Raw genomic sequence first — 27,722 nt, 5'->3', positions numbered from 1 at the left:
GCCTACACACAGTATAATCTGCTCTACAGTGGCCGCCACACAGTATAATCTGCTCCACAGTGGCCCCCACACAATATAATCTGCTCCACAGTGGCCCCCACGCAATATAATCTGTTCCACAGATGAGTGTCCACAGAGAGGTCTCTGAGTGCCACCTCTGGCACCCGTGCCATAAGTTCGCCATCGCGGCGCTAGAGAGAGAAGGGGTGCTCCCAGAAAAAAGCCCCCCTGGGGGAGGAATAGTTAATTACTCTAGAATAGGCCTGAGCCATTACCTACTGTGAACAAACCATCGGAATTTGCACCTAGACGAGTTGTGGGATTCTCAGTAGGTAATGGTTCTAGAATAGTCCGATACCTGAGCCATTACTTACTGGGAACAAACCCTTGGACTTTGCACCTAGACGAGTTGTGGGGTGGGTTCTTAGAAGAGTCATCATGGGTCAGGTTCCTAGTAGGTAATGGCTCTAGAACAGGCCGATACCTGAGCCATTACCTACTAGGAACACACTCCAGAATTCAGCATTGTGCAGACAAACATGTTACAAAACCCTCATTCCATCTTTGATGAAAGGTGTTTTACCCGAAACATTGCATTGGAAACAAAAGCAACGGGATGAAACTTTAAGAAGAAAAAAAACTACTACTTATACTTCTAGCAATACCACACATAGCCTGTTGACAGGGATGGCGCTATTTTTGTGGAAAAAAAGCAGTTACTCTTTTATAATTCTGTACTATCCCTTGTAAGCTTTAGCAAAAACTAAAATCTATTATTGGAGTTATACAGTTATATATATATATATATATATATATATATATATATATATATATATATATATATATATATATGGGTTGTTGCTCAGTAACAAAAGCTGTGGCACCCCACTGATACAACCACAACGCCACACCATGTGGGTCTCGCTGATCTGCAACTTCTGTCCCATTTTGAGGATAGGTCATCATGTAATAAGTCTCAGAAAACACCTTTAAGTGCAATTTTTCATGAAGTACAATACAATGTATCTATATGTTGGTGGCAACACATAGACACATATAGGATAGACATCTTGTGACAGAATATCGCAATATCACATTGTTTTGAAAAGATGATCATCTTATGAAATACATATATGGACTTACCAACAGGAAACGTCAGGACAGACATATACTGTAGGTGTACCATTTACTCCACCTACTTACCTCATCGAGCACAAGAAAGGCCTGCTTTAAGGAAGGATATGCCTCTTGGAAGTGCTGCTGAAGTTTTTGTAGGATGTGGTCATTTGAAAAATGAAGGTCTTTGGCTTTTACAGAATTCACCCTAAAACGTACAAGTTTATAATCAATGAGGAAAGTCCAAGACAACACCATCGATCTAGGCCGCGACCCATAATGGCAGGTCAGCGCATACAGGCCGACTCTCGTGTACAAGCCTAGTACACTTCTCCAAGACTCTCGCCACATTGAATACCCCAACGTGGCATCATAATCTGAGCCACCTAACTGCTCAATCCTCCATAAACGTGCACACTCCAAACCTGCGTGTCTTATCAATGGGTAGAAGGGAAGAAACTAATGCCAGGCTTATCTGGAGTAAGAACAAAGGAGGGGCCACGTTGACATCCAAGCTCTTGGTGAAGAGTTGGGACATGTCCATACACATTGGCCATTTCACCAATCCTGCCAAAATTGTCAGGTTCGCCTGCCTCTCCCTCTGGGGATGATGCACTTGGCCATCTTTGTCCATACACTCCCGACAGCCCCTCCATACAACTCCTTTTTGGCCAGGACCTTGTGGCAACGGGAAAATGGTAGTCAAGAAACCCCCAACTCTTGGGGAAGGTCACAGAAATCGGAGCCCTGCCCATTTAGAAGTCATCACCCATCCAAACAGGTGTTAAATTTTTAATGACAAATTACCCCTTTAATTGGGTTCGTGTTCTATAGGAATGACTGTATCTAATAAGGGTGAGAGGGTTCACCACCTGTGATTAGACTTCATTGGCAGAGTTTGCCCATTTTCAATACCAGTGGCTCTTCGAAATTTTTGCAGAAAATCCTCCCAAGAAATTGGATCGGCGGTCCTAACTTTAAACCTAGAATTAAAAAATTTAAAAAAAGAAGGGTTATTTTGGTTATTTTTGGTATTTTTTTTACATGAATCTAACCCCCCGCCCCCAACAGTAAATAAACAATAAAAAAAAAAACCCGAGGTTATTTTTGATTTTATTCAGTTTTTCGTTGTGGAGAAATCCCACTCCCTCGCATCATTCTGCTCCGCATTTTACCCGCTATATTATAATCTATTGTGTTCCGTTGCGACACAAGAAAGACGATTATTTATAACCGCAGCTATTGTAGTAGCCATAGGACTAAAAAATAAGAGCATTGTATTTCGGTAAAAGAAAAACCTTTAGTAAATACGCCTGAAAATAGGAGTATGACATGGTTCTTGGTGAGCGTTATAAGGTATCAGCCATAGGAGCAAATATTTAGTTAGAGCCCCGAAACAACAGATACGGTGGGTCGCATTCATACACTAAAGAATGGCAGGGCACCTTGGTGACCATCGCTCTATACAGATGGGGGTACAAGGGACATCTGCTCTCATCATCACTGGGGATCCTTGTGGTTGGCCCTCACCAATCTACAATTTATTCACTAACCTGTGGATTGTATTGGTGGACAAACCTCTTTAAGTTGCAGTTTACCTCCCACGTTCAACGATACGTATTCACACTCCTGTGCCAGGAGCCTGTTGGTGGTCCCTACGTTGGCAGGTGTCCATATTAAAGCTACTAGGCAACTAGACTCCCTGCCGTGTTCCGCTCTCTTCTGTCTCTACCTGTTCCTCTCGCTCTTCTGTCTCTACGTTTTCCGCTCTCTTCTGTCTCTACGTGTACCTCTCTCTCTTCTGTCTCTACGTGTTCCTCGCTCTTCTGTTTCTATGTGTACCTCTCTCTCTTCTGTCTCTACGTGGTCCTCTCTCTCTTCTGTTTCTACGTGGTCCTCTCTCTCTTCTGTCTCTACGTGGTCCTCTCTCTCTTCTGTTTCTACGTGGTCCTCTCTCTCTTCTGTCTCTACGTGTTCCTCGCTCTTCTGTTTCTATGTGTACCTCTCTCTCTTCTGTCTCTACGTGGTCCTCTCTCTCTTCTGTCTCTACGTGGTCCTCTCTCTCTTCTGTCTCTACGTGTTCCTCGCTCTTCTGTTTCTATGTGTACCTCTCTCTCTTCTGTCTCTACGTGGTCCTCTCTCTCTTCTGTCTCTACGTGGTCCCCTCTCTCTTCTGTCTCTACGTGGTCCTCTCTCTCTTCTGTCTCTACGTGGTCCTCTCTCTCTTCTGTCTCTACGTGGTCCCCTCTCTCTTCTGTCTCTACGTGGTCCTCTCTCTCTTCTGTCTCTACGTGGTCCCCTCTCTCTTCTGTCTCTACGTGGTCCCCTCTCTCTTCTGTCTCTACGTGGTCCCCTCTCTCTTCTGTCTCTACGTGGTCCTCTCTCTCTTCTGTCTCTACGTGGTCCTCTCTCTCTTCTGTCTCTACGTGGTTCTCTCTCTTCTGTCTCTACGTGGTCCTCTCTCTCTTCTGTCTCTACGTGGTCCTCTCTCTCTTCTGTCTCTACGAGGTCCTCTCTCTCTTCTGTCGCTACATGGGCCTCTCTCTCTTCTGTCTCTACGCGGTTCTCTCTCTTCTGTCTCTACGCGGTTCTCTCTCTTCTGTCTCTACGAGGTCCTCTCTCTCTTCTGTCTCTACGAGGTCCTCTCTCTCTTCTGTCTCTACGAGATCCTCTCTCTCTCTTCTGTCTCTACGTGGTCCTCTATGTGGTCCTCTCTCTCTTCTGTCTCTACGAGGTCCTCTCTCTCTTCTGTCTCTATGTGTTCCTCTCTCTCTCTTTTGCCTCTACGTGTTCCTCTCTCTCTTTTGCCTCTACGTGTTCCTCTCTCTCCCACTGTGGAAGAATCTGGTTGCCTTTTAAGCCATCGCTTCCTTCTGATGTCGAGGCCTATTCTAAGGAGACCTCTGCCTTGGCTCCTTGTCTGCAGATCAAGGTAAACCCTTGTCTCTTGATCTTGGGTTTGTAATTAAGTTAAACTCCTGTCTTGTCCACTGGACGTGTTCCTCAGTTCCTATTGTTTAACTCTTGGTGTTGACTCCAGTCCTTGGCTTTGTTCCTAGGATAAACTCCTGTCTTATCCATTCGATTTCTTGCCTGGTTCCTGTGGCTCAACTCCAGGTTTAGACTGCTGCCCTCACTCGTGATTGTGGCTTTGTTAATAGAGTATACTCCTGTGTTTTTTAGTGGGTTTGACATCTAGTTCTGTGGTTCAACCCCTGGAATCGACTTCTATCCTGATTTCAGACCTTAGCTTTATTCCTAGCTTATACTCCTACCTAGTCCGTTGGATTTGTTGCTGGTTTCAAGTGGTTCATGTTCTCCCTCCGTACCTCGGTTTTGGCTTTACTCCTGTCTAGTTCACAGGATTTGTTGCCTGGTTCCTGTGGTTCAACCCCTACAATCGACTTCCGTCCTGACTCCAGTCCTTGTTCCTAGGATATACTCCTGTCTTGTCCGTTGGATTTCTTGCCTGGTTCCTGTGGTTTAGACTTCTGTCCTCGCTCCTGATCGTGGCTTTGTTCATAGGGCAGACTCCTGTATTTTTCATTGAATTAGTCATCAAGATCTCTGGTTCATTTTCTAGTATCGACTCTTGCCCACACTCGGTACCTTGGCTTGGTTCCTAGGCTTTACTCCTGTCTAGTCCGTTGGATTTGTTACCTGGTTCCTGTGGCTCAACCCCTGGAATTGACTACTGTCCTTACTCCAGCCCTTGACTTTATTCCTAGGTTATACTCTTGTCTTGTCCAGTGCATTGGATGCCTGGTTCCTGCAGTTCAACCACTGTCCTCCCTCTTGACATAGTCTTGGTTCCTGGGATATACTCCAGTCCATGTGTAGCGTGTAAAGTAGCACAGCAGACTATGCCATTCTATGCAGTAGAAAAAAACGGTATATTACAAATACTGGCTCACTAGTAGCCAATTGGACGCTCTTCTGACCTCGCCAGGTGAATGGGATCCTATGGACATGTCTGACGAATGCAATAAGAGGTTTTTTTGAGACATTCAGCAAACGGACATTGCAAAATGCAGTCTAAAAACAGCCGGACATGGCTGATAAATCTGCTCCGCTGACTCCGAGGTTAGGCTATAACCTTCCACGCCACATCGGAGAGGCAGCATCATTCTAGATGCCTGATATTCATCACATTAACTATAATAAGAGAGCGAAATATTCCTGTAAATCCAGGTATTACTGCAGCCGGCAGCCAACGCTTCTAATTACTTTCTTAATAACCAGCAAATTATTAACTAATTTGAGCCTACATTGTGTTTATTATAGGCCGGATGCTGTAGGATGGATGGGGGATGGTAACTTCAATCCTATGTGCTTGAAAACTTAGATCAGTAATAAATGGTACCTGGCTCAGCCAGCAACGATTCACGGTAATTCACTCCTCTTCCTCCTTGGTGTTCCACCAATGGTGACCTATCACCATCCCAAGACTGGTCTGCAGATTAGGGGACTAACCTTTACCTCGTTCCTGACACTGACCTCACCCTGGTTCCTGGATATTCCTTGTGCTTTGCCCTATGGGTTGTTTGCCTGGTACCCGTTGTTCTATTACTATTACGTTTCTGACTCCAATCCACTTTAAAAGGTTTTATTCATGAAGGCAGACCCCACCAGAGACTGTAAACCAGTGGGGGTCTAAATGCTGGTACCCACCATGATAATAGGACTGCTTTACTCTTTTCAGTAGCACGGGACTGCCTGAGCTAGCCAATTGTTGTACTACGGCTAACTCCAGCCGTCTCATTGGAATGAACCAAGCCATCATCTTGTGCGGCTACTTTGGCGCTGACCTGCACAGAAGCCGCAGCAACCCAGCTCTGACCATTGCCATTTATATTGGTAGAGGAGATTGTGTTTGCAGACACATCCACATTCACGTACAAGACGGACAAATCAAAGTAGCGTTAATAGACTATATAAACACTATACGCACACTAAACACACTATATACATATTATCTAAATGAATCCAAGTGGGCTGACAGAGGAAAGGTTTTCCGAGCCCGGCATGACTGGAAATTGTGCATAGCGTTCTCATTATAGATGTACTGCTCATCTCCGAGACGCTGTTCCTATTTTCGGAGGCATTGTGCTTCTGGAAGTAAATCAATGTAGGTTAGAGAATCTGGAACAACCTTCATTTGCCTTCCTTTAAATACCGTAGTCTATTAGTCTATGGAAAAGCAGCTAATAGGAGCCTCAGTCTGCGGGAGGGAGGGTCCGACTTACAGAGAACTGTTATTTCTGGGCTAATAATTGTGATGGGAATTACTTAGAGGGGTTTTCCAGCCTTAGGATAGGACATCAGTGAAAGATCAGCAAGGGTCTGACACCCAGGCCCCTGGCCGATCAGATGTTTGAAGAGCCTGAAGACTCTTCAGTGCTTACCAAGCACAGTGCCATACATTACATAATGGCTGTGCTAGGTACTGCAGCTCAGCCCATTCAGACTATGTGACCAATGAATGTGACATGCTATGGTCGGAGCCCTCTCGGTGCCCTGTGCCATGGATGGAGCGCTCTCTGCGTCCTTTGCTATGGAAGGAGTCCTCTTGTCACTCTGTACTATGGACGGAAGCCTCTCGGTACCCTGTGCTATGGAAGGAGCCCTCTTGGTGCCCTGTGCTATGGAAGGAGCCCTCTCGGCGCCCTGTGCTATGGAAGGAACCCTCTCGGCGCCCTATGCTATGGAAGGAGCCCCCTAACCGCCCTGTGCTATGGAAGGAGCCCTCTCGGCGCCCTATGCTATGGAAGGAGCCCCCTAACCGCCCTGTGCTATGGAAGGAGCCCTCTCGGCGCCCTGTGCTATGGATGGAGCCCTCTTGGCGCCCTGTGCTATGGATGGAGCCCTCTTGACACCCTGTGCTACGGAAGGAGCCCTCTTGGCGCCCTGCGCTACGGAAGAAGCTATCTCGGTGCCCTATGCTATGGAAGGAGCCCTCTCAGGGCCCTGTGCTATGGAAAGCGCCCTCTCGGCGCCCAGGGCTATGGATGGAGCCCTCTCGACACCCTGTGCTATGGAAGGTGCCCCCTCACTGCCCTGTGCTACGGAAGAAGCTCTCTCGGTGCCCTGTGTTACAGAAGGAGCCCTGTGCTAGGGAAGGAGCCCTCTCGGCACAGTGTGTTCTGGAAGGAGACCTCTCGTTGCCCTGTGCTATGGAAAAAGCCCTCTTAAATCCCCATCCACATGTTATACAAGGAGAATATGACATCAGAAAAATTCCAGTTTTCCTGTCAAACATATGTATTAGTAATTCATGATTTATTTTTTACATTTTACATATGAATACTAAAAAGCAACAAAATTCAGCAGAATATCACAACAGACTGACACTTCCTGTTCTGTAGAGATCATGTCTGAGCAGTTCTCTCATTATTGCAACACATGATTACAGTAAAAAGGTAACACGTATATATAGATAATGCAAGATCCACCATTCACAACAGGTGAAGGCTACGGCTCTCCTCCTACCTGTCACTGCACAATGACCTCTGTACAGGTCAGAGAGCATGCCCACAACACTTACCCATAAAAGTCAAGGTACCTGCAGATTCCTATGGTCCATGTGGCGGCTGTCAGATTTTAAGGTGTTTTCTCAGCTTATCATTTGATGACCTAAATTTAGGATAGGACTTCAGCTGAAAATCAGCAGGGGTCTGACACCTAGAACTCCTGCGATCAGCTGTCTGACGTCGCACTAGCCTTCTATGAGCATCAGTCCCGTTTCACAGGCCTATTCGCAGCTCAGTCGCATTCAAGTGAATGGTGCTCAGCTGTGATACCCAACATAGCTGCTGTAAAATATACGGTGCTGAGCTCAATTTGGTATGAAGAAGACCATCTGCAGTCTCTAAACAGTGGATCGGAAGGGAGCCTGAGCATCCTAGGGAAGGTCGTCAAAAGATACGCCTGGAAAAACACCCTTAAAGGGATCCTATCATTGGATACCCTTTTATTCTGATTAACACGTAAGAATAGCCTTAAGAAAGACTATTCTCCTAGCTTTAGATGCCGTTTAGTAGAAATCCGGGTTTTCTTCGTTATGCTAATGAGTTCTCTCACTGCACTGGGGGCGGTCCCCGGCACTCAAACAGCACTGGGGGCGTCACCAATCCTGAGAGAGAAATCTCCAACGACATTCTATCTTCTTACGGAACGCCTTCTCCCTGTGTCGTCTTCCATCCTGGGTTTCAATTTTCTAGGCCTCGGGCAGAGCTGACTGCGTATGCCCGGTCCTAAAGAAAATAGCCGCTCACACCAGCTTACTGTGTAAGCGGCCATTTTCTTGTGGCCTGGGCATGCACAGTCGGCCTTTGCCCGAGGCCTAGAAGACTGAAACCTTGTACGGAAGAAGACGCAGGGAGAAAATGGAGGTGGTGCTGGAGAGTTCTCTCGCAGCATTGGGAACGCCCCCAGTGCTGTTTGAGCGCTGAGGACCACCCCCAGTGCTGCGAGAGAACTCATTTGCATACCGAAGAAAACCGTGATCTCTACCGAACGGTGGCGCGGAGAAGACATCTAAAGGTAGGGGAAGAATAGCCTTTCTTAAGGCTATTCTTACGTGATCAAGAAAAAAATGTGATTTTAATGATAGAATCCCTTTAAGAGGAAGTATATGGAGTAGAGTCATTCCTAAAAGTAACAACAACGACTTGACTTAGAACCAGAAATAACAAAGAGCATAAAAGAACTCTAAAAACTGGAGCAAATTCAAAAACAGCCTATTAACTAAAAAGTTCTGAATAAATTGGAATTTTTTTTTTCCGGCAAACGGGACCAGAGGTTAATCCATCTTCCCTGACACTTCAAGACACTCTGGAGAAAACATCAGGGGTCTTACCTGCTCATTAACTGGTGAAACGTTTGGTCGGGTAGCGGGAAAATAAAGTTATTAATGATGGACTTGAAGGCATCGAGAGGAACGCATCCAGTGTCATCTACGTCAAATGATCTGAAGGCCTTCACGAGATTGGGGCGGGAGGAGGAGATCTGTACGGGAAGACATTGTATAGCCTTTGTTCATAAATCGGGCTTCATTAATTTTTGAAAAGGCTGAAACTTTTTCTCTCCAAATTTTTTTTTTCTTTTTTTTAATATTAGCGTATTTGTATTTTATGTCGGAGGAGCGTCTTCAGATGTTTAATTGATAAGTTTTACCGTTGCCTAAAAGCTCGTCTGTACTATACTAATTAGACTCAAGTGACAAGTTTTATTCCTTTGGTATAATTACGACTTCTGAAAAGCGAGATGCAAAAATATTGGGCCGTTCTGTGCGCGACGGCCGACTTTAACTACTACCTGCTGAGCTCAAAAAGAGACTCCGATCTCTCGTGGATTTTTTTTCGATTTTTTTTTTTCAGTAAAAAGGAATATCTTAATATGAATTTTTATTATTTTTTTTATATATCTGCGAAACACACGCTGAGAGGTTTGTCGTATTTCAAAGATAGAAAATTGGTCCCCTTTTCTTTTAGATTTTTTTTTATTTTTTCAACTTTTACGTTTTTTTTTTCTTTTGCACTTATCTCTCCGTGCAAAAATTAATTATTCATTCTTTCTTTCTTTTTAAGCTAATATGTAGAACTCGTGGAAGACGCGCCGATGAGTACATACCCCGTCTATATATGGACTGTATTTAAATATAGAAACGTAGCCTTCAGCCGTATTTACACTCGTCTTTTTTCTCATCTGTCAGTTTATGCTAATTAAAATATTTATGGTAGTAATTCCACATTGCGGGACTGAATAAGCAAAACATGGGGGTGGGGAATAAGCATATTTAGTTAATGAATGTATTTGCAATTAAAGGGATCCAATCTTTCAGACCCTTTTTTTTCTAACACGTTGGAATAGCCTTAAAGGGATCCTATTATTCAGACGACATTTTTTCCATTTACCACGTCGGAATAGCCTTAAGAAAGGCTATTCTCCTACCTTTCGTTGTCTTCTCCGTTCGCCTACAACCTGGTTCTTGTCGGTATGTAAATTAGCTCTTTCGCAGCACTGGGGGCGGGCCCCAGCACTCAGACAGCAGGGGGAGGGGGGAACCCCAATACTGCGAGAGAACTCTCTCCAGCGCCGCCTCCTCTTCTTCAGCAGCGTCATCTTCAGCCTCTTCTTCCGGCGGTGGCTTGTAATGTCTAAGGCCTCCGGCCTTGTGCAGAGCAGACTGCGCATGCCCATAAGCCACAAGAAAATGGCCGCTTGCATAGTATTGTAAGCAGCCATTTTCTCAGGGCCTGTGGGCATGCGCAGTCAGAGCAGCCCGAGGCCTAGAAGTAAGAAGACACCGCTGGAAGAAGAGAGTTTAGAGGCTGTTCCTGACGGAGATGGAGGCGGCGCTGGAGAGAGTTCTCTCGCAGCATTGGGAAGCCCCCAGTGCTGTCTGAGTGCTGGGGCCCACCCCCAGTGCTGCGAGACAGCTAATTTACATACCGACAAGAACAGGGATTGGAGGCAAATGGCGGCACCGAGAAGACAACGAAAGGTAGGAGACAAATAGCCTTTCTTAAGGCTATTCCGACGTGGTACTGAGAAAAAATGTCGTCTGAATGATAGGATCCCTTTAAAAAAGGCTCTTATTCTCCTACCTTTCGTTGTCTTCTCCACACCACTGTTCGCCTAAAATCTCGTTTTTTGCCGATATGTAAATTAGTTCTTTCGCAACACTAGGGGCGGCCCCAATGCTGCGAGAGAAATCTCCAGCGCCACCTCCATCTTCGTGTGGAACGAGGTCTTCACCGCATCTTCTTCTGGTGGAGTCGTCTAACTTCTAGGCCTCGGGGCCTAGGGCAAAGCAGACTGCGCATTTTTCTTGTGTTCGCGAGCATGCGCAGACGGATTGCCCTAGGCCTAGAAGTTAGAAGACACTGCCGGAAGAAGATGCGGTGAAGACCTCGTTCCAGACGAAGGTGGAGGCGGCGCTGGAGATTTCTCTCGCACCATTGGGGATGCCCCCAAAGCTGTTAGAGCACTGAGGACCGCCACCAGTGCTGCGAGAGAACTCATTTACATACCGACAAAAAAACGGGATTTTAGGTGAACAGCAGCGCGGAGAAGACATCGAAAGGTGAGAGAAGAAGAGCCTTTCTTAAGGCTATTCTGACGTGTTAGTTAGAAAAAAAGGGTTTGAAAGATAGGATCCCTTAACAAAAAAAAAAGTTTGAGATATTTTTAGGAAAATTTAAAAAAAAAAAAAAAAAAAAAAACGGATAAATAAAAGCAAAATAAAAATGACTAATGTTATGCAAGTTATGAAAATGTATTCATCATTAAAGGTGTAAAGTAGCGTTGTGGGGACGGGTTTAGACTTTTGGGAATACTAGAAATAGAGTAACTACATTAAGAACATTGTCTGACCCCACAATTTTGAATTTTTTTTTTTTTTTTTGTAGTAGAATAGGAATAATCATTATTGAAAAAATAAAAAAACAAACAGAGAAGAATTACTAAATTAAGTGACCCAGAATTCTGATTTAGAAAGATTATCTAGGATTTTAGGGCAAACTCTGGGTTGGCCAAAGTGCATGTAAAACAAAGAAAAAAAGAGAAACCCCCCCCCCCAAAAAAAAAAAAAACAACAACCAAAAAACAAAAAAAAAAACTACACTTTCCTGAGCTCTGTTGTCCAGTCCTGGGTCCCTTTCCTTCCCAAAATTAGATGTACATGAAGTTGAGACCAATAAGCAGCCCCGGAGGAATGAGACCGGCCCCGAACTCCTGACTTTGTTCCCTAAAAACTCTGGAGGAACTGACTATTCAGGCTCCCTAGAGACAAAGGTACGTAATTTGAGGGTGTGGTCCCACCTATACCCAGAAGCCTAGGGGCCCATAAGGCGCCTCTTCCCACTATGATAGTATTATAAGTATTCAAAAATTCTGGATAATTCCCTTTAGGCTAAGGCTCCCCATTGCGGAAAAGCAGCTTCATTTTTGGAGCAGATTTTGTTGCGTTTCTTTGAACCAAAGCCAGAAGTGGACTGAGTGAAAGGTAGAAATAGAAGAGCTCCCGATATATTTCCCTTCCTAATTATAGTCATTTTTGGCTTTGGCTCAAAAAACCCGCACAAAATCTGCAAAAAAAAAAGGAGCTGAGTTTCCGCAAAGTGGAGCCTTAGCCTAAAGGGGTTGTCCAGGAAGTATAAATTCACTTACCTGATCCGTCGGATGATGATGATGGACCCGGTCTCTCTAGATCGCCCCAATCCTGGGTCATGTGATTAGAAGAAGCACTCCGCCCCCCAGGTGGCTCCACCTCCTTCCCCAATCTCACAGATCATTACTTACCTGTGCTATGGGGGCTGGCTTTACTACAGTCAGCCCCCCCCCATAACATAGGTAACAAATTATCTGCGAGATTGGGGAAAGAGGAAGGGGGAGGAGCGACCCAGGGGTCAGAGCTGCTTTCAATTACGTGATCCGAGGTAAGGGATGAGTTCGGAGACACCGGGTCCATCATCTTCATCATCTACTGTATCAATTTTATCTCCCTGGAAAATCTTAGGCTAAGTTCAGACGTCGGAATTTGGTCCGGAATTTGAGGCGGCATGCCGCCTTAGATTCCGGACTGGAAAACCGTCCATCCGCGACTGGATGCCGGCGCAGTGCATACAGGATTAGGCCCAAATGAATGGGCCTAGTTCGGAGGGAGTGACGCATTGCGGTCTCCTGCGGCTGATTCAGGGCATGTCGCTTCTTTTTTCCGCTCGCGGAAAAAAACAATGACCGGCTCCCATTGAATTCAGAGGGAGGCGTTTTTTTTTTATCCGGAATTCGACGCGGAATCCACGTCAAATTCCGGACCAAATTGCAACATCTGAACTTAGCCTTGAAGCTTCCGTCTGGAGAAGATATAAGGTACCCATCACGTCCTGTAGAGTATTCTGCAAGGTGTGTCAATTGAGGTTTCCCAGAAATCCCTTGCGCGACTACATGGTGATAACACCGCTTCGATACGTGAAACTGCCTATCAATGTTAGGCTGCTTTCACACGGAGTAACGCTCTGCTCATTCAGACACGTAAACACGTGTCAGAGTGAGGCGCTTCACAACAGATCCTATTGACTTCAATGGGTGCCGTCTTACGCATATTACATGGTTATAAAGCCTCCCATTGATTTCAATGTGTAGCGCGTGTAAGACGGAACCTATTGAAGTCAATGGGATCTGTTTTACAGCGCTCACTCTGACACGTGTTTATGTGTCAGAATGAGCGTAGCATTACCTTTACCCACTTAGGTTAAGAAATGATCTCACTTTATTACAATACTTAAAGGGATTCTACCACTAAAACACTTTTTTTTCTAGTTACCACGTCGGAATAGCCTTTAAAAAGGCTATTCGTCTCTTACCTGTGGAAGTGCTCTCCGCCGCGCCATTCGTTCAAAATACCGGTTTGTACCGGTATGCTAATTAGTTCTCTCGCAGCGATGGGGGCGTCCCCATCGCAGGAGCAGCGATGGAGGCGTCCCCATTGCTGCTCGAAAACCGACCGCAGCGCTGCCTCTCTGGTCTTCTGTATCCTCCCCTTGATTTTTCAGCGTCTGTCGGACGCCTGCGCAGTATGCTCTCTGTTCGGCGAAGATTGCCGAACGTACTGTGCATGCGCGAAATTGCGGTGCCCGCACTATGGCTGGGACCGCAATTTCGCGCATGCGCAGTACGTTCGGCAATCTTCACCGAACAGAGTGTACTGCGCAGGCGTCCGACAGTACGCTGAAGAAGCAAGGGGAGGACACCGAAGACCAGAGAGGCGGCGCTGCGGTCGGTTTTCGAGCTGCAATGGGGACGCCCCCATCGCTGCGAGAGAACTAATTAGCATACCGGTACAAACCGGTATTTTGAACGAACGGCGCGGCGGAGATCACTTCCACAGGTAGGAGACGAATAGCCTTTTTAAAGGCTATTCCGACGTGGTAACTAGAAAAAAATGTGTTTTAGTGGTAGAATCCCTTTAAAAGGAGGTTATGCCGTCCCCATCGCTACCACCCGAGCACCGACCTCCATAGGGTCCGTGAACGCCGTATTAGGGCCATACACATTATCCCAAACACTGTGCTGATTTTTTTTTTTTTCTCCACTTATTTTCTTGATATCAGTTGAAAAAGCAAAAACAAAAAAACAACAACCCGTAACCGGTAGAAAAGTGACACAATGAAAAATGAAATCCCAGCGTCGCAGCATCTGCCCGTCATGTAATTGTAAAACTTGCCTTACAGCCACACATACGCGGAGATTTTCTCTCTGTCGGCTGTTTACTTAAGCAACGACAGATGGTTTTGGATTGGAAATTAACTTGCCTTTAATTGAACACACATTCCCTCGCTATAATACGTCTTCTTTACACTCTGGCAATGTATCTAGATGCAATTACATACGGTATATACCTCTATAGATATATATAGATCCATATACTTGTATGGGTTTTGTCCTTACATGGGCACGAGCGTAAGTAGCTTTCTGTCGCCATCGCTGTATTATATACTATTGACGGGCGTCATAGCAACAGCGAAAGCGACTATTGTTCTGCATGATACGAACCATATTGTTCTGCAATCTGTCACTGACTTGTAACGTTCGCCGTCTTCTCGCAAGAAATGACTCAACCTTTCTATATGTTTTTTTTTTTTATCAAATACGTAACGCCAGGTCATCCTGTGGTCAGAATTGTGGGATCCCGTCACTTGCTGCCCGTAGTTACTTCCCTCAATTTACGTAAGGCGAGGTATGGGGTCAGAAAACAGGCGTTCAGAGATTTTATCTCCAAAAAAACCTATTAACTGCTATTTTCAACTACTTTGCAAGGTCTCCGCACAAAAATAGACTTTTTGATTGGTCATTTTCTCCTTATCGCTGTCGGGTAGTCACGTGGCTCATTTCTCTCTTTGTGTCTACGAAATCTTTGCACGTACTCTGCAAGTCTTTCATTCCCCTATAGATTCATATCACCACCAGTCAGTCTCCTCAGTCCCCAGGAAGTTAACCAGTCAGTCATCTTCCCCCCCATTCAAGCTGTAGATATACACTCACCGGCCACTTTATTAGGTACACCTGTCCAACTGCTCGTTAACACTTAATTTCTAATCAGCCAATCACATGGCGGCAACTCAGTGCATTTAGGCATGTAGACATGGTCAAGACAATCTCCTGCAGTTCAAACCGAGCATCAGTATGGGGAAGAAAGGTGATTTGAGTGCCTTTGAACGTGGCATGGTTGTTGGTGCCAGAAGGGCTGGTCTGAGTATTTCAGAAACTGCTGATCTACTGGGATTTTCACGCACAACCATCTCTAGGGTTTACAGAGAATGGTCCGAAAAAGAAAAAACATCCAGTGAGCGGCAGTTCTGTGGGGGGCGGAAATGCGTTGTTGATGCCAGAGGTCAGAGGAGAATGGCCAGACTGGTTCGAGCTGATAGAAAGGCAACAGTGACTCAAATAGCCACCCGTTACAACCAAGGTAGCCAGAAGAGCATCTCTGAACGCACAGTATGTCGAACTTTGAGGCAGATGGGCTACAGCAGCAGAAGACCACACCGGGTGCCACTCCTTTCAGCTAAGAACAGGAAACTGAGGCTAAAATTTGCACAAGCTCATCGAAATTGGACAATTGAAGATTGGAAAAACGTTGCCTGGTCTGATGAGTCTCGATTTCTGCTGCGACATTCGGATGGTAGGGTCAGAATTTGGCGTCAACAACATGAAAGCATGGATCCATCCTGCCTTGTATCGGTAACGGTTCAGGCTGGTGGTGGTGGTGTCATGGTGTGGGGAATATTTTCTTGGCACTCTTTGGGCCCCTTGGTACCAATTGAGCATCGTTGCAACGCCAAAGCCTACCTCAGTATTGTTGCTGACCATGTCCATCCCTTTATGACCACAATGTACCCAACATCTGATGGCTACTTTCAGCAGGATAATGCAATGCCATGTCATAAAGCTGGAATCATCTCAGACTGGTTTCTTGAACATGACAATGAGTTCACTGTACTCCAATGGCCTCCACAGTCACCAGATCTCAATCCAATAGAGGAGCATCTTTGGGATGTGGTGGAACGGGAGATTCGCATCATGGATGTGCAGCCGACAAATCTGCGGCAACTGTGTGATGCCATCATGTCAATATGGACCAAAATCTCTGAGGAATGCTTCCAGCACCTTGTTGTATCTATGCCACGAAGAATTGAGGCAGTTCTGAAGGCAAAAGGGGGTCCAACCCGTTACTAGCATGGTGTACCTAATAAAGTGGCCGGTGAGTGTAGTTGCCAGTAAGTTACCAGTCAGTCCCCTTCTCCCCCTCTAGCAGCCCTAAATATAAGATTGTAAGACACAAAGCAAAATCGGAACACAAAATAAACGTAAATATATCAGTTCCATTATGTATTCTACGAAGGCTCTCCTGACGAAGGCTCTCTGCGCCGAAACACGCGTCGGGGTTTGGGTAGTGGGTGCCCGTCCCTGGTGATCTGCTGATTACCTTCCCCATGGGTGTCTATACTAATCTTCTTGCACTTGCAACATGTCTTTCTTCTAACATATGGTGGTCACTAGACCTCTGAGGGCAATGTATGCGCCACTCTTTGTATACAGGAAGTAAGATATATCTTAATAGGACCTGTAGTCTTTGATATTATAATATCTATTGTTCATCCTTAGGGGTGAACATAAAAGGGAGTCAGAATTTATATCTGTGTCCTATATAGTTGTTTATGATGGTAACACTCACCTATGTGAATTTCAATACATAATACGAGAGTGTGTACTTTGTACTTTTTCATGACTCATGAGGGAAACTAGCAGTATTCACAGGGACCACTATTTGCTGTGGCATCCATTATACCCATTTGTGTATGTGTACATTTGCTTTCTTTACATCGTCCTATTTTGTGTATGTGTTAAATTATTATAATAAAGATTTTTTGAGATTTTTATTATTAGTGTGTTTATTATGTCATACTTACCCTCTTTTGTGGTTTGTGTCAGCCCTAAATATAGTATTTAGTGAGTTCACCAATCAGTCTCCTTCCCCCTCTGGTAACTGTAAGTACAGCCCCCAGTATGTTCCCTAATCGGTCTCCTACCCCTTAGTGTTAGCCGTTAGCTGTACTATTTCCAGAAAGTTCTCTTTCAGGCCCCCTCCCTCTCTGGGGAACTTATTGGAGATTATATTTAGGGTTTTCAGAAGAGATAGGGGGCTGAATGAGCACTTATTGGCAAATATTTTTACAGCTGTCATACGCTGGGAAAATAATGACCGGTTGCTTACTGAAAAATATAATTACAGTTTCCAGAGGGAGAAGGAGACTGATTGGGGAACTTATTGGCAACTATGTAAAAGGCTGCCAATCAGACTCCTTCTCCCTCAGAAAAGCATAACTATATTTCCCATTAAGTTAGCAGTCACATTATTTTCCACCCATGGTAGCTATAAATAGATTTCCCAGTAAGTTCCCCAATCAGTCTCCTTCTCCCTCTGGAAACCGTAACTATATTTTCCAGTAAGCTCCCCAGTCACTTCCTTTCCCACTTATGGAAGCTGTAAATAGATTTCCCAGTAAGTTCTCAATCAGCCCACTATCTCTTCCAAAAGCCCTAAATATACTCCTCAGTAAGTTCCTCAGTCAGTCTCCTTCCCACTCTGGTACCTCTAAATATAGCCTCCAGTCAGTTCCTCAGTAGCTGTAAAAGTTTCCAGTAAGTTACCTGCAAGCTGCCTTCCCCCTGTAGCAGTCCTAAATATAGTCCCCAGTAAGTTCCGCAGTCAGTCTCTTTCACCATCTGACAGCTATAAATATATTTTCCAATAAACTCCCCAGTCAGTCTCCTTCCCCCTCTAGAAGCACAAAATATGGTGCCCAGTAAGTCCTCCAGTCAGTCTCCTGTACATATACTTCCTAGTAACATCCCAGTCAGTCCCCATCACCCTTGGGTGGCCCTAAATATAGTCTCCGGTAAATTTCCAGTCATTCTCTCGCCTCTATACAAGCTATAACCATAGTCCCCAGTAAGTTCCCCTGCATATCATTATTGTATTATGGAGTCTGTGGGGTTTTTTTTTTACTGTTGCTTCATCCTTGGAAGACAGTGTGGAAGCAATTTGCTTAGGCTGCAATTCAGTAAACGGGATCACTACATCAAATATAGAAATGAGAAATCGAGAGAGTTACTGAGCATGTGCGTCCACCATATTGTTCATTTTCCTCAACTTCAATATAAATATAATAATTACTGGTCAATCGTCATTAATAGAACTAGAGAGTGAATACTGATTGTCAGTCCCACAAAACAGAAATCTATGGAGAGTGTGCGGGGGAAGGAGGAGTCTACTACTAGCTCTAGCAGGCTCTCGATAGACTTCTGTGTGTGAGGCCTGACAATCTATATCGAATCTCTAGATATGGGTTCTATTAGTGATAAGAGACTAAGGGAGGGAAAAGAAAGCATCCTTTAAAAGAAAAAAAAAAATATATATATATATATATATATATATATATATATATATATATATTATAATAATAATAATAATTATATTAATAATAAATAAAAAGAGAAAGAAGCATTTTTCTTAAATAAGATATTAGAAATTTTCTGATATTTGTGTATGATATATATATATATATATATATATACTTTTATAACTGGATGTGCTCTTTCAGCCGAGGAAAGGAGCCAGAATAATGGAGAAAGAAGCATTTTTCTTATTTTACTTTAATAAGATATTAGAAAGTTTCTGATATTTGTGTATGATATATTATGTGTATAATTATTGTGCATAAGATTTTTTTTTTTTTTTTTTTTTTTTATATATCTGAGGAAAGGAGCTGGAATAATGGAGAAAGGAGCATTTTTCTTTAATATGATGTATTACAAGATTTCTTATATTCACCTGGACTATTTCATTCTTTTTTGGCCTTGTGATTGCCAATTGGATAACCTATTTACTAGATTTTATTGTTTTTTAATTACCTTCTTCCTGAATATTTCTTCAAGATCCTCAAGTGTATAATCTTCAGGGTGGAACCCGATGGATGAAGAAGGCAATTTCCACTTTTTCTGCTTCTCCCGTTCCAGCTTGGTTGACTCCCAATTTAAGGCTGTTTACAAAAAGTTGCAAATTAGATAATAATTCATGTATATGGTCCACAGTCCACACACAGAGTACAGCACGGAGCACACAGACCTGCATGCAAGGAGTGACACAACATCCAAAAAAGGGAATGATCAGCAAATACAATTTTTTTTTTTTTTTTTAAATAAATGGATCAGAATGGTGTTAAATATAAAATTCATACTAGTATCACCATCCCTCTCCCCCACTTTGGTAAATGACCACTCAGCCAGCGACTGGCTACAGAGGGGAACCGCCCCATTGGCTGAGTGGAACAGGAAGTACAAAGCGGTGACCTTAGGGGTGCTCGAAAGGGAGCACTGGGGGAGGGGGGGATAAGGAGATATGACTCCTAACTAGGAGGGAGTAGGACCCTTCTACTATTAGTCATGCATCATGACAACCTTCTTGGTCACCCTTACAGCAAATGGGTTGTCACAAAGCCCTCCTTTACTCTTCTGGGTCATAACTTCAGAGAGGATTCATTTCATAATATTTCTTAAGAGGGACTGAGACTTACAGGGGTTTCTACCCCTCTTTCATACAGTCAGAGTTAAAGAAGGGTTGAGCAGGACTTCAAAAACATGGCCGCTTTCTTCTTCTTAGGAAGTAACATAATGTAACATAATGGGAAGGAGATGTGGCATGACTATACGACCAATGGACATAAGGTCACTTCCTGAGAAGCAGGCAGCCATGTTTTCGAAGTCCTGCATAACCCCTTGTATTCTGACCAAGAAGGTAAGTTGATGAGTCGATCTTTGGAATGGGGTACGAGAACAGAGGTGGTTTGCATCCAGTTTGGACATACACGGTGGATGTAAATGTGAACTCCTGCTCCACTTGTTTCAATGGGACCCCCAGAGGTAGCCAATCCATGTACTTTGGCTATTTCCAGCCGTCCCACTGAATTAAATAGTGCGGGGAAACCCAAATCACACCCGTTCTCGTGACTGGTGGGGGCCAGCGGTCATAAAAGCTGAGTGGTACGCTTCAGCCAAAAAAAAGCATATTTAACAAAAATAATAAAAGAAATAAAAATAAGACAAATTAAAAATTACAGATATATATATAATTTTTAATTTATTCAATTTAATTTATGTATTTCTTTTATATTTAATTTATTATTTTATATTTTATTATTTAAAAAAAAACCTACAAAGGCAACAACAGGAAATAAACCAAGTAATAAGAAAACTAAGATGACAAGTGCATGTGATAGATGTCTAAAGCACTCACTTATGTGTGATGTTGATCCCTTGAAACCGATGAAAAGAGGCAAAAACAGTAAAAAGCAGGAAATGTTACATTTTTTATTTTCAGTCCCAACAACCCCTTAGATCCAAAAAGAACAAGTCTCTGACATTACAAGGAACTCTACGTATCACTATACATGATGGTTGTGTTCTTTTTTTTTGCACCCCCATCTTGAAACCAGTCATGGATACACCAACAGAATCGGGGGATGGTAAGGCTCTATACACCACATTTGGCCATAGAATTTACAATATAGGTTTGGAAGAAAAATAATAAATATCCAGACACACTAGCTACAGGGGACAGTGACCTGATATTTGTTTTCTCAGATCTTCCTTTTTCTCTTACGTTTTAGCTTAGTCAGGAAGCATTATGAGTATTGTGTGAGACTACAGCTTATATATACTGCATATAGGGAGTCGGAGGTAGTCTGAGACACGCCCCCTGCCTCCTCATTGGTTCAGCTTGCTCTCCTCTCACTATCCTATCTATCTGCAGGGCTGGGGTGATATGCTGGGTCTGGTGACAGTAACCTATCTATCTGCAGGGCTGGGGTGATGCTGCACTGCCCAATAGTGAATAGGATGACATTTTTGACATCTTGTAATTTTGGACCACTACCAATGAGTAGTACAAGGGGAGCTAACCATACAAGCAATGCTCCTATCCTGAAGAAGAGGCAAAATGAACTTTGCAGCAAATTCAAGTCATAAATGAGAGTAGATTTAAGGTTGTTCTCCTTGGACCACCTCCCATACGTGGATCACTGATGGTCCATATGACAAATATATGTATTTTCTCCAATTTCTAGTCCTGAATTTTCTCTCATTAGATGTCCCCGCTCATCCCCGGACAGAGACCAGATTTCACTATCACTCATTACCTTGTGCGACACTCTCCGGCCCAGGTCTGTTCTGCTGATCTACATTCATCCCCAGGTTCCTCAGCAGCTCCTTGTAGTCCAGGCTGTGCTTCTTACCTATACAGTATCGGTTCCAAAACCTGGAGACATAGACAACACCCCCTATAATAGCAGCTTATACCCCTCAGCTAGTACAATGAGATGTAAGAAGGTCACATCAGAGGCTTCAGATCCATAAGCACAAGGAGAACAGCGACTACAGTCACACAACAAGGGCTATAGTCCTGTATCTTAATGCTGTGACAAAGGAAAAGTGGCATGGTGGCATACACTGGCGCCCCCACCCCCCAAACTATGTCCTGTACCGCCTTCTGCCTGTACTACATGTCCCGTACCGCTCCCTACCTGTACTACATGTCCCGTACCGCTCCCTACCTGTACTACATGTCCCGTACCGCTCCCTACCTGTACTACATGTCCCGTACCGCTCCCTACCTGTACTACATGTCCCGTACCGCTCCCTACCTGTACTACATGTCCCGTACCGCTCCCTACCTGTACTACATGTCCCGTACCGCTCCCTACCTGTACTACATGTCCCGTACCGCTCTCTACCTGTACTACATGTCCCGTACCGCTCTCTACCTGTACTACATGTCCCGTACCGCTCTCTACCTGTACTACATGTCCCGTACCGCTCTCTACCTGTACTACATGTCCCGTACCGCTCTCTACCTGTACTACATGTCCCGTACCGCTCTCTACCTGTACTACATGTCCCGTACCGCTCTCTACCTGTACTACATGTCCCGTACCGCTCTCTACCTGTACTACATGTCCCGTACCGCTCTCTACCTGTACTACATGTCCCGTACCGCTCTCTACCTGTACTACATGTCCCGTACCGCTCTCTACCTGTACTACATGTCCCGTACCGCTCTCTACCTGTACTACATGTCCCGTACCGCTCTCTACCTGTACTACATGTCCCGTACCGCTCTCTACCTGTACTACATGTCCCGTACCGCTCTCTACCTGTACTACATGTCCCGTACCGCTCTCTACCTGTACTACATGTCCCGTACCGCTCTCTACCTGTACTACATGTCCCGTACCGCTCTCTACCTGTACTACATGTCCCGTACCGCTCTCTACCTGTACTACATGTCCCGTACCGCTCTCTACCTGTACTACATGTCCCGTACCGCTCTCTACCTGTACTACATGTCCCGTACCGCTCTCTACCTGTACTACATGTGCCGTACCGCTCTCTACCTGTACTACATGTGCCGTACCGCTCTCTACCTGTACTACATGTGCCGTACCGCTCTCTACCTGTACTACATGTGCCGTACCGCTCTCTACCTGTACTACATGTGCCGTACCGCTCTCTACCTGTACTACATGTGCCGTACCGCTCTCTACCTGTACTACATGTGCCGTACCGCTCTCTACCTGTACTACATGTCCCGTACCGCTCTCTACCTGTACTACATGTCCCGTACCGCTCTCTACCTGTACTACATGTCCCGTACCGCTCTCTACCTGTACTACATGTCCCGTACCGCTCTCTACCTGTACTACATGTCCCGTACCGCTCTCTACCTGTACTACATGTCCCGTACCGCTCTCTACCTGTACTACATGTCCCGTACCGCTCTCTACCTGTACTACATGTCCCGTACCGCTCTCTACCTGTACTACATGTCCCGTATCGCTCTCTACCTGTACTACATGTCCCGTACCGCTCTCTACCTGTACTACATGTCCCGTACCGCTCTCTACCTGTACTACATGTCCCGTACCGCTCTCTACCTGTACTACATGTCCCGTACCGCTCTCTACCTGTACTACATGTCCCGTACCGCTCTCTACCTGTACTACATGTCCCGTACCGCTCTCTACCTGTACTACATGTCCCGTACCGCTCTCTACCTGTACTACATGTCCCGTACCGCTCTCTACCTGTACTACATGTCCTGTACCGCTCTCTACCTGTACTACATGTCCTGTACCGCTCTCTACCTGTACTACATGTCCTGTACCGCTCTCTACCTGTACTACATGTCCCACCATACCCATAATCTGCTCCTCCTATCCATGTTCTCTTACGTTGAGATTTCGCTCCCTCCACTTGCGTACACATTATTATTACTCACCAAAGAGTTCCTTTAATTCTCTCTTTTTCTTCCCTCCCCCTACTTCCATACATTCGATATTTTTATCTCCCCGCACGCCAGCGTTTCTTTATTACGGACATGAAAAGTTACAGCGCTGGTACTTTTCACTGCTCTCTTTATTCCTGCTGTACGTCGAGCGCACCGGCTTGTAACGCGGTAGCGCTCGCTCAAGGGAGGTCGGCTGGTTGCGTCGCCCCCTCCCCACCATCACCCCCACCATCCGCCCACCGCACTCACGCTCTTTCTAAACCCTTTGCCTTGTGTCTTTGCCGTTTAATTGAAAACCGCGCAGGCGTTTTATAATTTACTGCTTATGTGATTCTGGAATGGAGACAAATTCAATTTAAGGATCTAAAGCTGTTTTCAGATGGCGGTGAAAAACGCCGGGTTTAGTGTGAAATAAAACACAGCGCTGGGTTATTGCCTTCCTAATTTCAGAATGCCGGCGGGATTTTGGCCGGGGAACAGGGGAGCTCGGTGACAGACTCGGGGTATTCTTCTTTTAATTGAATTAACCTGCGTGCTGTTATTCGGGGGCAGGAGCACGCCATTGATGTGGAGTCTTCGGCGCTGTCACATTGAAGAGGATGACTCCTAATAATGGACGGTTTTAGTCGTCGCCGGCACTTCATCTGGAGGGAACTTTCTGATCTCGCGCTGAATGTAGAAGCGGCACAGAACGGAAACCTCGGCAGTCATCTGTGAAATATCTCAGTGCTTTGACTGAACTTAAGAGCGGCAGATGTGTTTTTATTTCTACTTAGTACGGGGGGGGGGGGGGATTATTAATGGCGTCTATAAGAGAAGAGCGCTTCAGTGTACGAGAGGGGTTTGAAACAATGGGGACGGATTTTTTTTATTGCAAACTATATGGTGGAGAAAGGCTGTGCCCATCACATTAGAGGAATGTGGCGTAGCGGTCGTGACTATACACATTAGATCCATGGTTGGTGAACCAATCGTGACCATACACATTAGATCCATAGTTGGTGAACTAATCGTGACCATACACATTAGATCCATAGTTGGTGAACTAATCGTGACCATACACATTAGATCCATAGTTGGTGAACTAATCGTGAACATACACATTAGATCCATTAATGGTGAACCAATCGTGAACATAGACATTAGAACCATGGATGGTGAACCAATCGTGAACATACACATTAGATCCATGGATGGTGAACCAATCGTGACCGTACACATTAAATCCATAGTTGGTGAACTAATCGTGACCATACACATTAGATCCATAGTTGGTGAACTAATCGTGACCATACACATTAGATCCATAGTTGGTGAACTAATCGTGACCATACACATTAGATCCATGGTTGGTGAGCCAGTCGTGACCATACACATTAGATCCATGGTTGGTGAACCAATCGTGACCATACACATTAGATCCATGGTTGGTGAACCAATCATTCCCAAACCCATATACACATTAGATCCGAGTTGGTGAACTAGTCGTATATAAGACCCGGTTCACATCTGGATCGGAGTGCCACGACTGGATGCCGATGCAGTCACGGCCACCCATAGTTTGGACCAGAACCTGAAGCGGCCTCCTCGTCAAATTCCGGTCCAAAATACCCCGTCTGAACTCGGCCTTAGGGAGATCACCAAGTGGATTTCCTGAATGGAATCCCAAACGCAGATGTGATCCGTGCCTTAGATGCATGGTTAATGTACCATCTGAATTCAGCAGAACTGCTCATTCCCATACACATAAGATAACCTCACAACCAGCCCCCAACTCATAAGACATGGGGACCCCTTCTCCAAACCCACACTGAGCATGATAGATCCGCCTCAAGGAACCGTACTATCCTCTTTACCATCTATACGTCCAACTTCCATCTCGACACAAGTTCCTCCTTCCTACAGAAGAATCTTTCTAACACCCCCGGTATCAGAGGATGGGAAAGTCCACGTTAATATGACCCTAACCAGACCGCTTGTACAAATCCCCTACAGATACACCCCGCTTACTTCTCATACTCCACGCTTTTCATCTTGAAGCAGTAGTTTTCCAGGACACGTCGGAGTTCGTGCTTTTGGATCTGCCCATTTTGGTTGTAATCGAAAAGGCGACAGGACCGGACAAAGTTTTTCAGATTCTTAGATATCTGTTGGTGGATCAGAAGAAGAAGAATATTACGCAACTATTAGTAACAACAAGTCTTATCTAAAAAATGCATGCAACCATTGGAGAGTGGGCAAGGCTTGTCCATAGGGGGCAGTATTGGGGTAGTTACTGGGGTAATAAAGGCATTGTGATTGTGAGGTCAAAGCATGAATGGGCTGGAAATGGCTTAAAACATGCTAAGGGATTGTCACCCGTCTGCCCAACAGGGGGTGACGATGAGCTCCTCCCTCTCCGAAACAGAACATGTGCTTTGTTCCTTCTGGAATAGGTTTGATGAAAAAACTAGAAGAAAAAAAAACAAGTGAACCCAAGAAGGATAAGGTGTCTCGCTCTGGTGGACCTGTCCTGTCCTGCATTATATAAACAACCCACTGATTTGTATAGACAGTGTGCAATGCTAAAGTTCACCTATGGGGGGCGCCAAAGGGAAACAACTCTTACTGCTTGTTTTTTCTCTCGCTGAGGGTCTAGCACGGGAGACGTATTGAAATCAGTTTATATTCAAGGAACCAGTAAGTAAGGAGTATCCAAAGTGTTAAGTTTAAGGACCTTCTATAACACAGCGGGTTCTTAGGCAGGACCCACACATCTCCTATTGCCCTAATGGGTCATAAATAAATGGGCTCTTTAACACTTTCATTGTTGCTCCCAACAGGGTATTAAACAGGCTCTTAATCGGCTCCAATTTGTGGTACAAATTTGGGACTAATCCAACGTCAGCATTATAACAGCACTTACCGTATATACTCGAGTATAAGCCGACCCGAATATAAGCCGAGGCCCCTAATTTTACCACAAAAAACTGGGAAAACTTATTGACTCGAGTATAATTCAAAAATTAAAATGGTCAAAGTTTTTGGGTGCAGTAGGTGCTGGGTGCTGACTAGAGTATAAGCCGAGGGGGGCTTGTTCAGCACAAAAACTGTGATGAAAAGTTCGGCTTATACTCGAGTATATAGGGTAGTTCTCGTCCGCAGTGATGTTGTGACCATATGAGGGTGCTCCACAATGGGCCACATCACTGTGACCTAGTCATTACCCGGCACCACCAGAAACATAGAATCCATGTCAAAGAGAATACTAGAGTATTCCAAAGACCTGGCCCTCACTATTCTTGACCTCATGTATAGTTGGGATCCATGATAAAGAGTGACACGTACATGTGGTGTGCATAGAGTGCTGCAACCTAGATTATAGGTCTCACCGTGCCCTCTTAATGACTATAATGAGGCCTACTGCGTTTCCGTCATGTGTCCAACATTTTACAGGAGTGAATAGAGGGAGCCCCCTGGACCCAGTACAGGTGGTGGGTGACAGAAGGATACTGTCCGTGGTGAGCTCCATACAGGAGAACAAATCCCACCCCATGTATGGGACCTTGATGGCACTTGGCAGCTCTGTAAGTGACCGTCTGCTTCACCCCAAGTGTGAGAAGGAGCTATCGGAGGTCCTTCCTCCCAACTGCCACCAGTCTGTATAATCTACATCAGTCCAAGCGAAGATCACTCCGCACAGAGAACTAAACGATCCTGAAGTCTTCCTTCTTTCTTTCTTTTCTTCCTTAGCTGCTATGGATTGCTAGTATGTTTTTTTCGCAGCTTATGTGTGTCTATTTCTGTAATATATTACTGTGTATTATCCTGTATCTGTATTACTATGCTGCTGTAACATGCTGAAATTTCCCCACTGTGGGACTATTAAAGGGATCCTATCATACAAACACAATTTTTTCTTAGTAACACGTTGGAATAGCCTTAAGAAAGGCTACTCATCTCCTACCTGTTGTTGTCTTCTCTGCGCCACCGTTCGCCTACAATCCCAGTTCTTGTCGTTATGCAAATGAGTTCTCTCGCAGCACTGGGGCCGGTCCTCAGTGCTCAAACAGCACTGGGGGCGTCCCCAATACTGCGAGAGAACTCTCTCCGGCGCCGCCTCCATCTTCGTCAGGAACGTCCTCTTCATCCTTTTCTTCCAGCGCAGGTCTCAGAATTCTAGGCCTCGGGCAGAGCAGACTGCACATGCCCACAGCCC

The 27,722-nt window shown here is 45.0% G+C and overlaps 1 protein-coding gene across 1 annotated transcript in view; it reads right to left on the bottom strand.

Annotated features, from left to right (window-relative positions):
* The window catches only part of EFCAB6 (EF-hand calcium binding domain 6), a 73,621-nt gene that overhangs the window by 34,029 nt on the left and 11,870 nt on the right, over positions 1 to 27,722 (bottom strand). The window contains exons 5-10 of the mRNA XM_075275121.1: positions 25,535 to 25,671; positions 21,378 to 21,496; positions 19,096 to 19,223; positions 8,975 to 9,123; positions 1,989 to 2,099; positions 1,204 to 1,324 (exon numbers count right to left, since the gene is read on the bottom strand). Of these exons, the coding sequence (XP_075131222.1) occupies positions 1,204 to 1,324; positions 1,989 to 2,099; positions 8,975 to 9,123; positions 19,096 to 19,223; positions 21,378 to 21,496; positions 25,535 to 25,671 (765 nt within the window). The remainder of the gene's footprint in view (positions 1 to 1,203; positions 1,325 to 1,988; positions 2,100 to 8,974; positions 9,124 to 19,095; positions 19,224 to 21,377; positions 21,497 to 25,534; positions 25,672 to 27,722) is intronic.

The sequence above is a fragment of the Leptodactylus fuscus genome, chromosome 5, assembly GCF_031893055.1.
Source record: "Leptodactylus fuscus isolate aLepFus1 chromosome 5, aLepFus1.hap2, whole genome shotgun sequence".
Taxonomy (NCBI): Eukaryota; Metazoa; Chordata; class Amphibia; order Anura; family Leptodactylidae; genus Leptodactylus; species Leptodactylus fuscus.
Note: the sequence above shows the minus strand (reverse complement) of the source record. Positions and strands in the feature narration are given on the sequence as shown.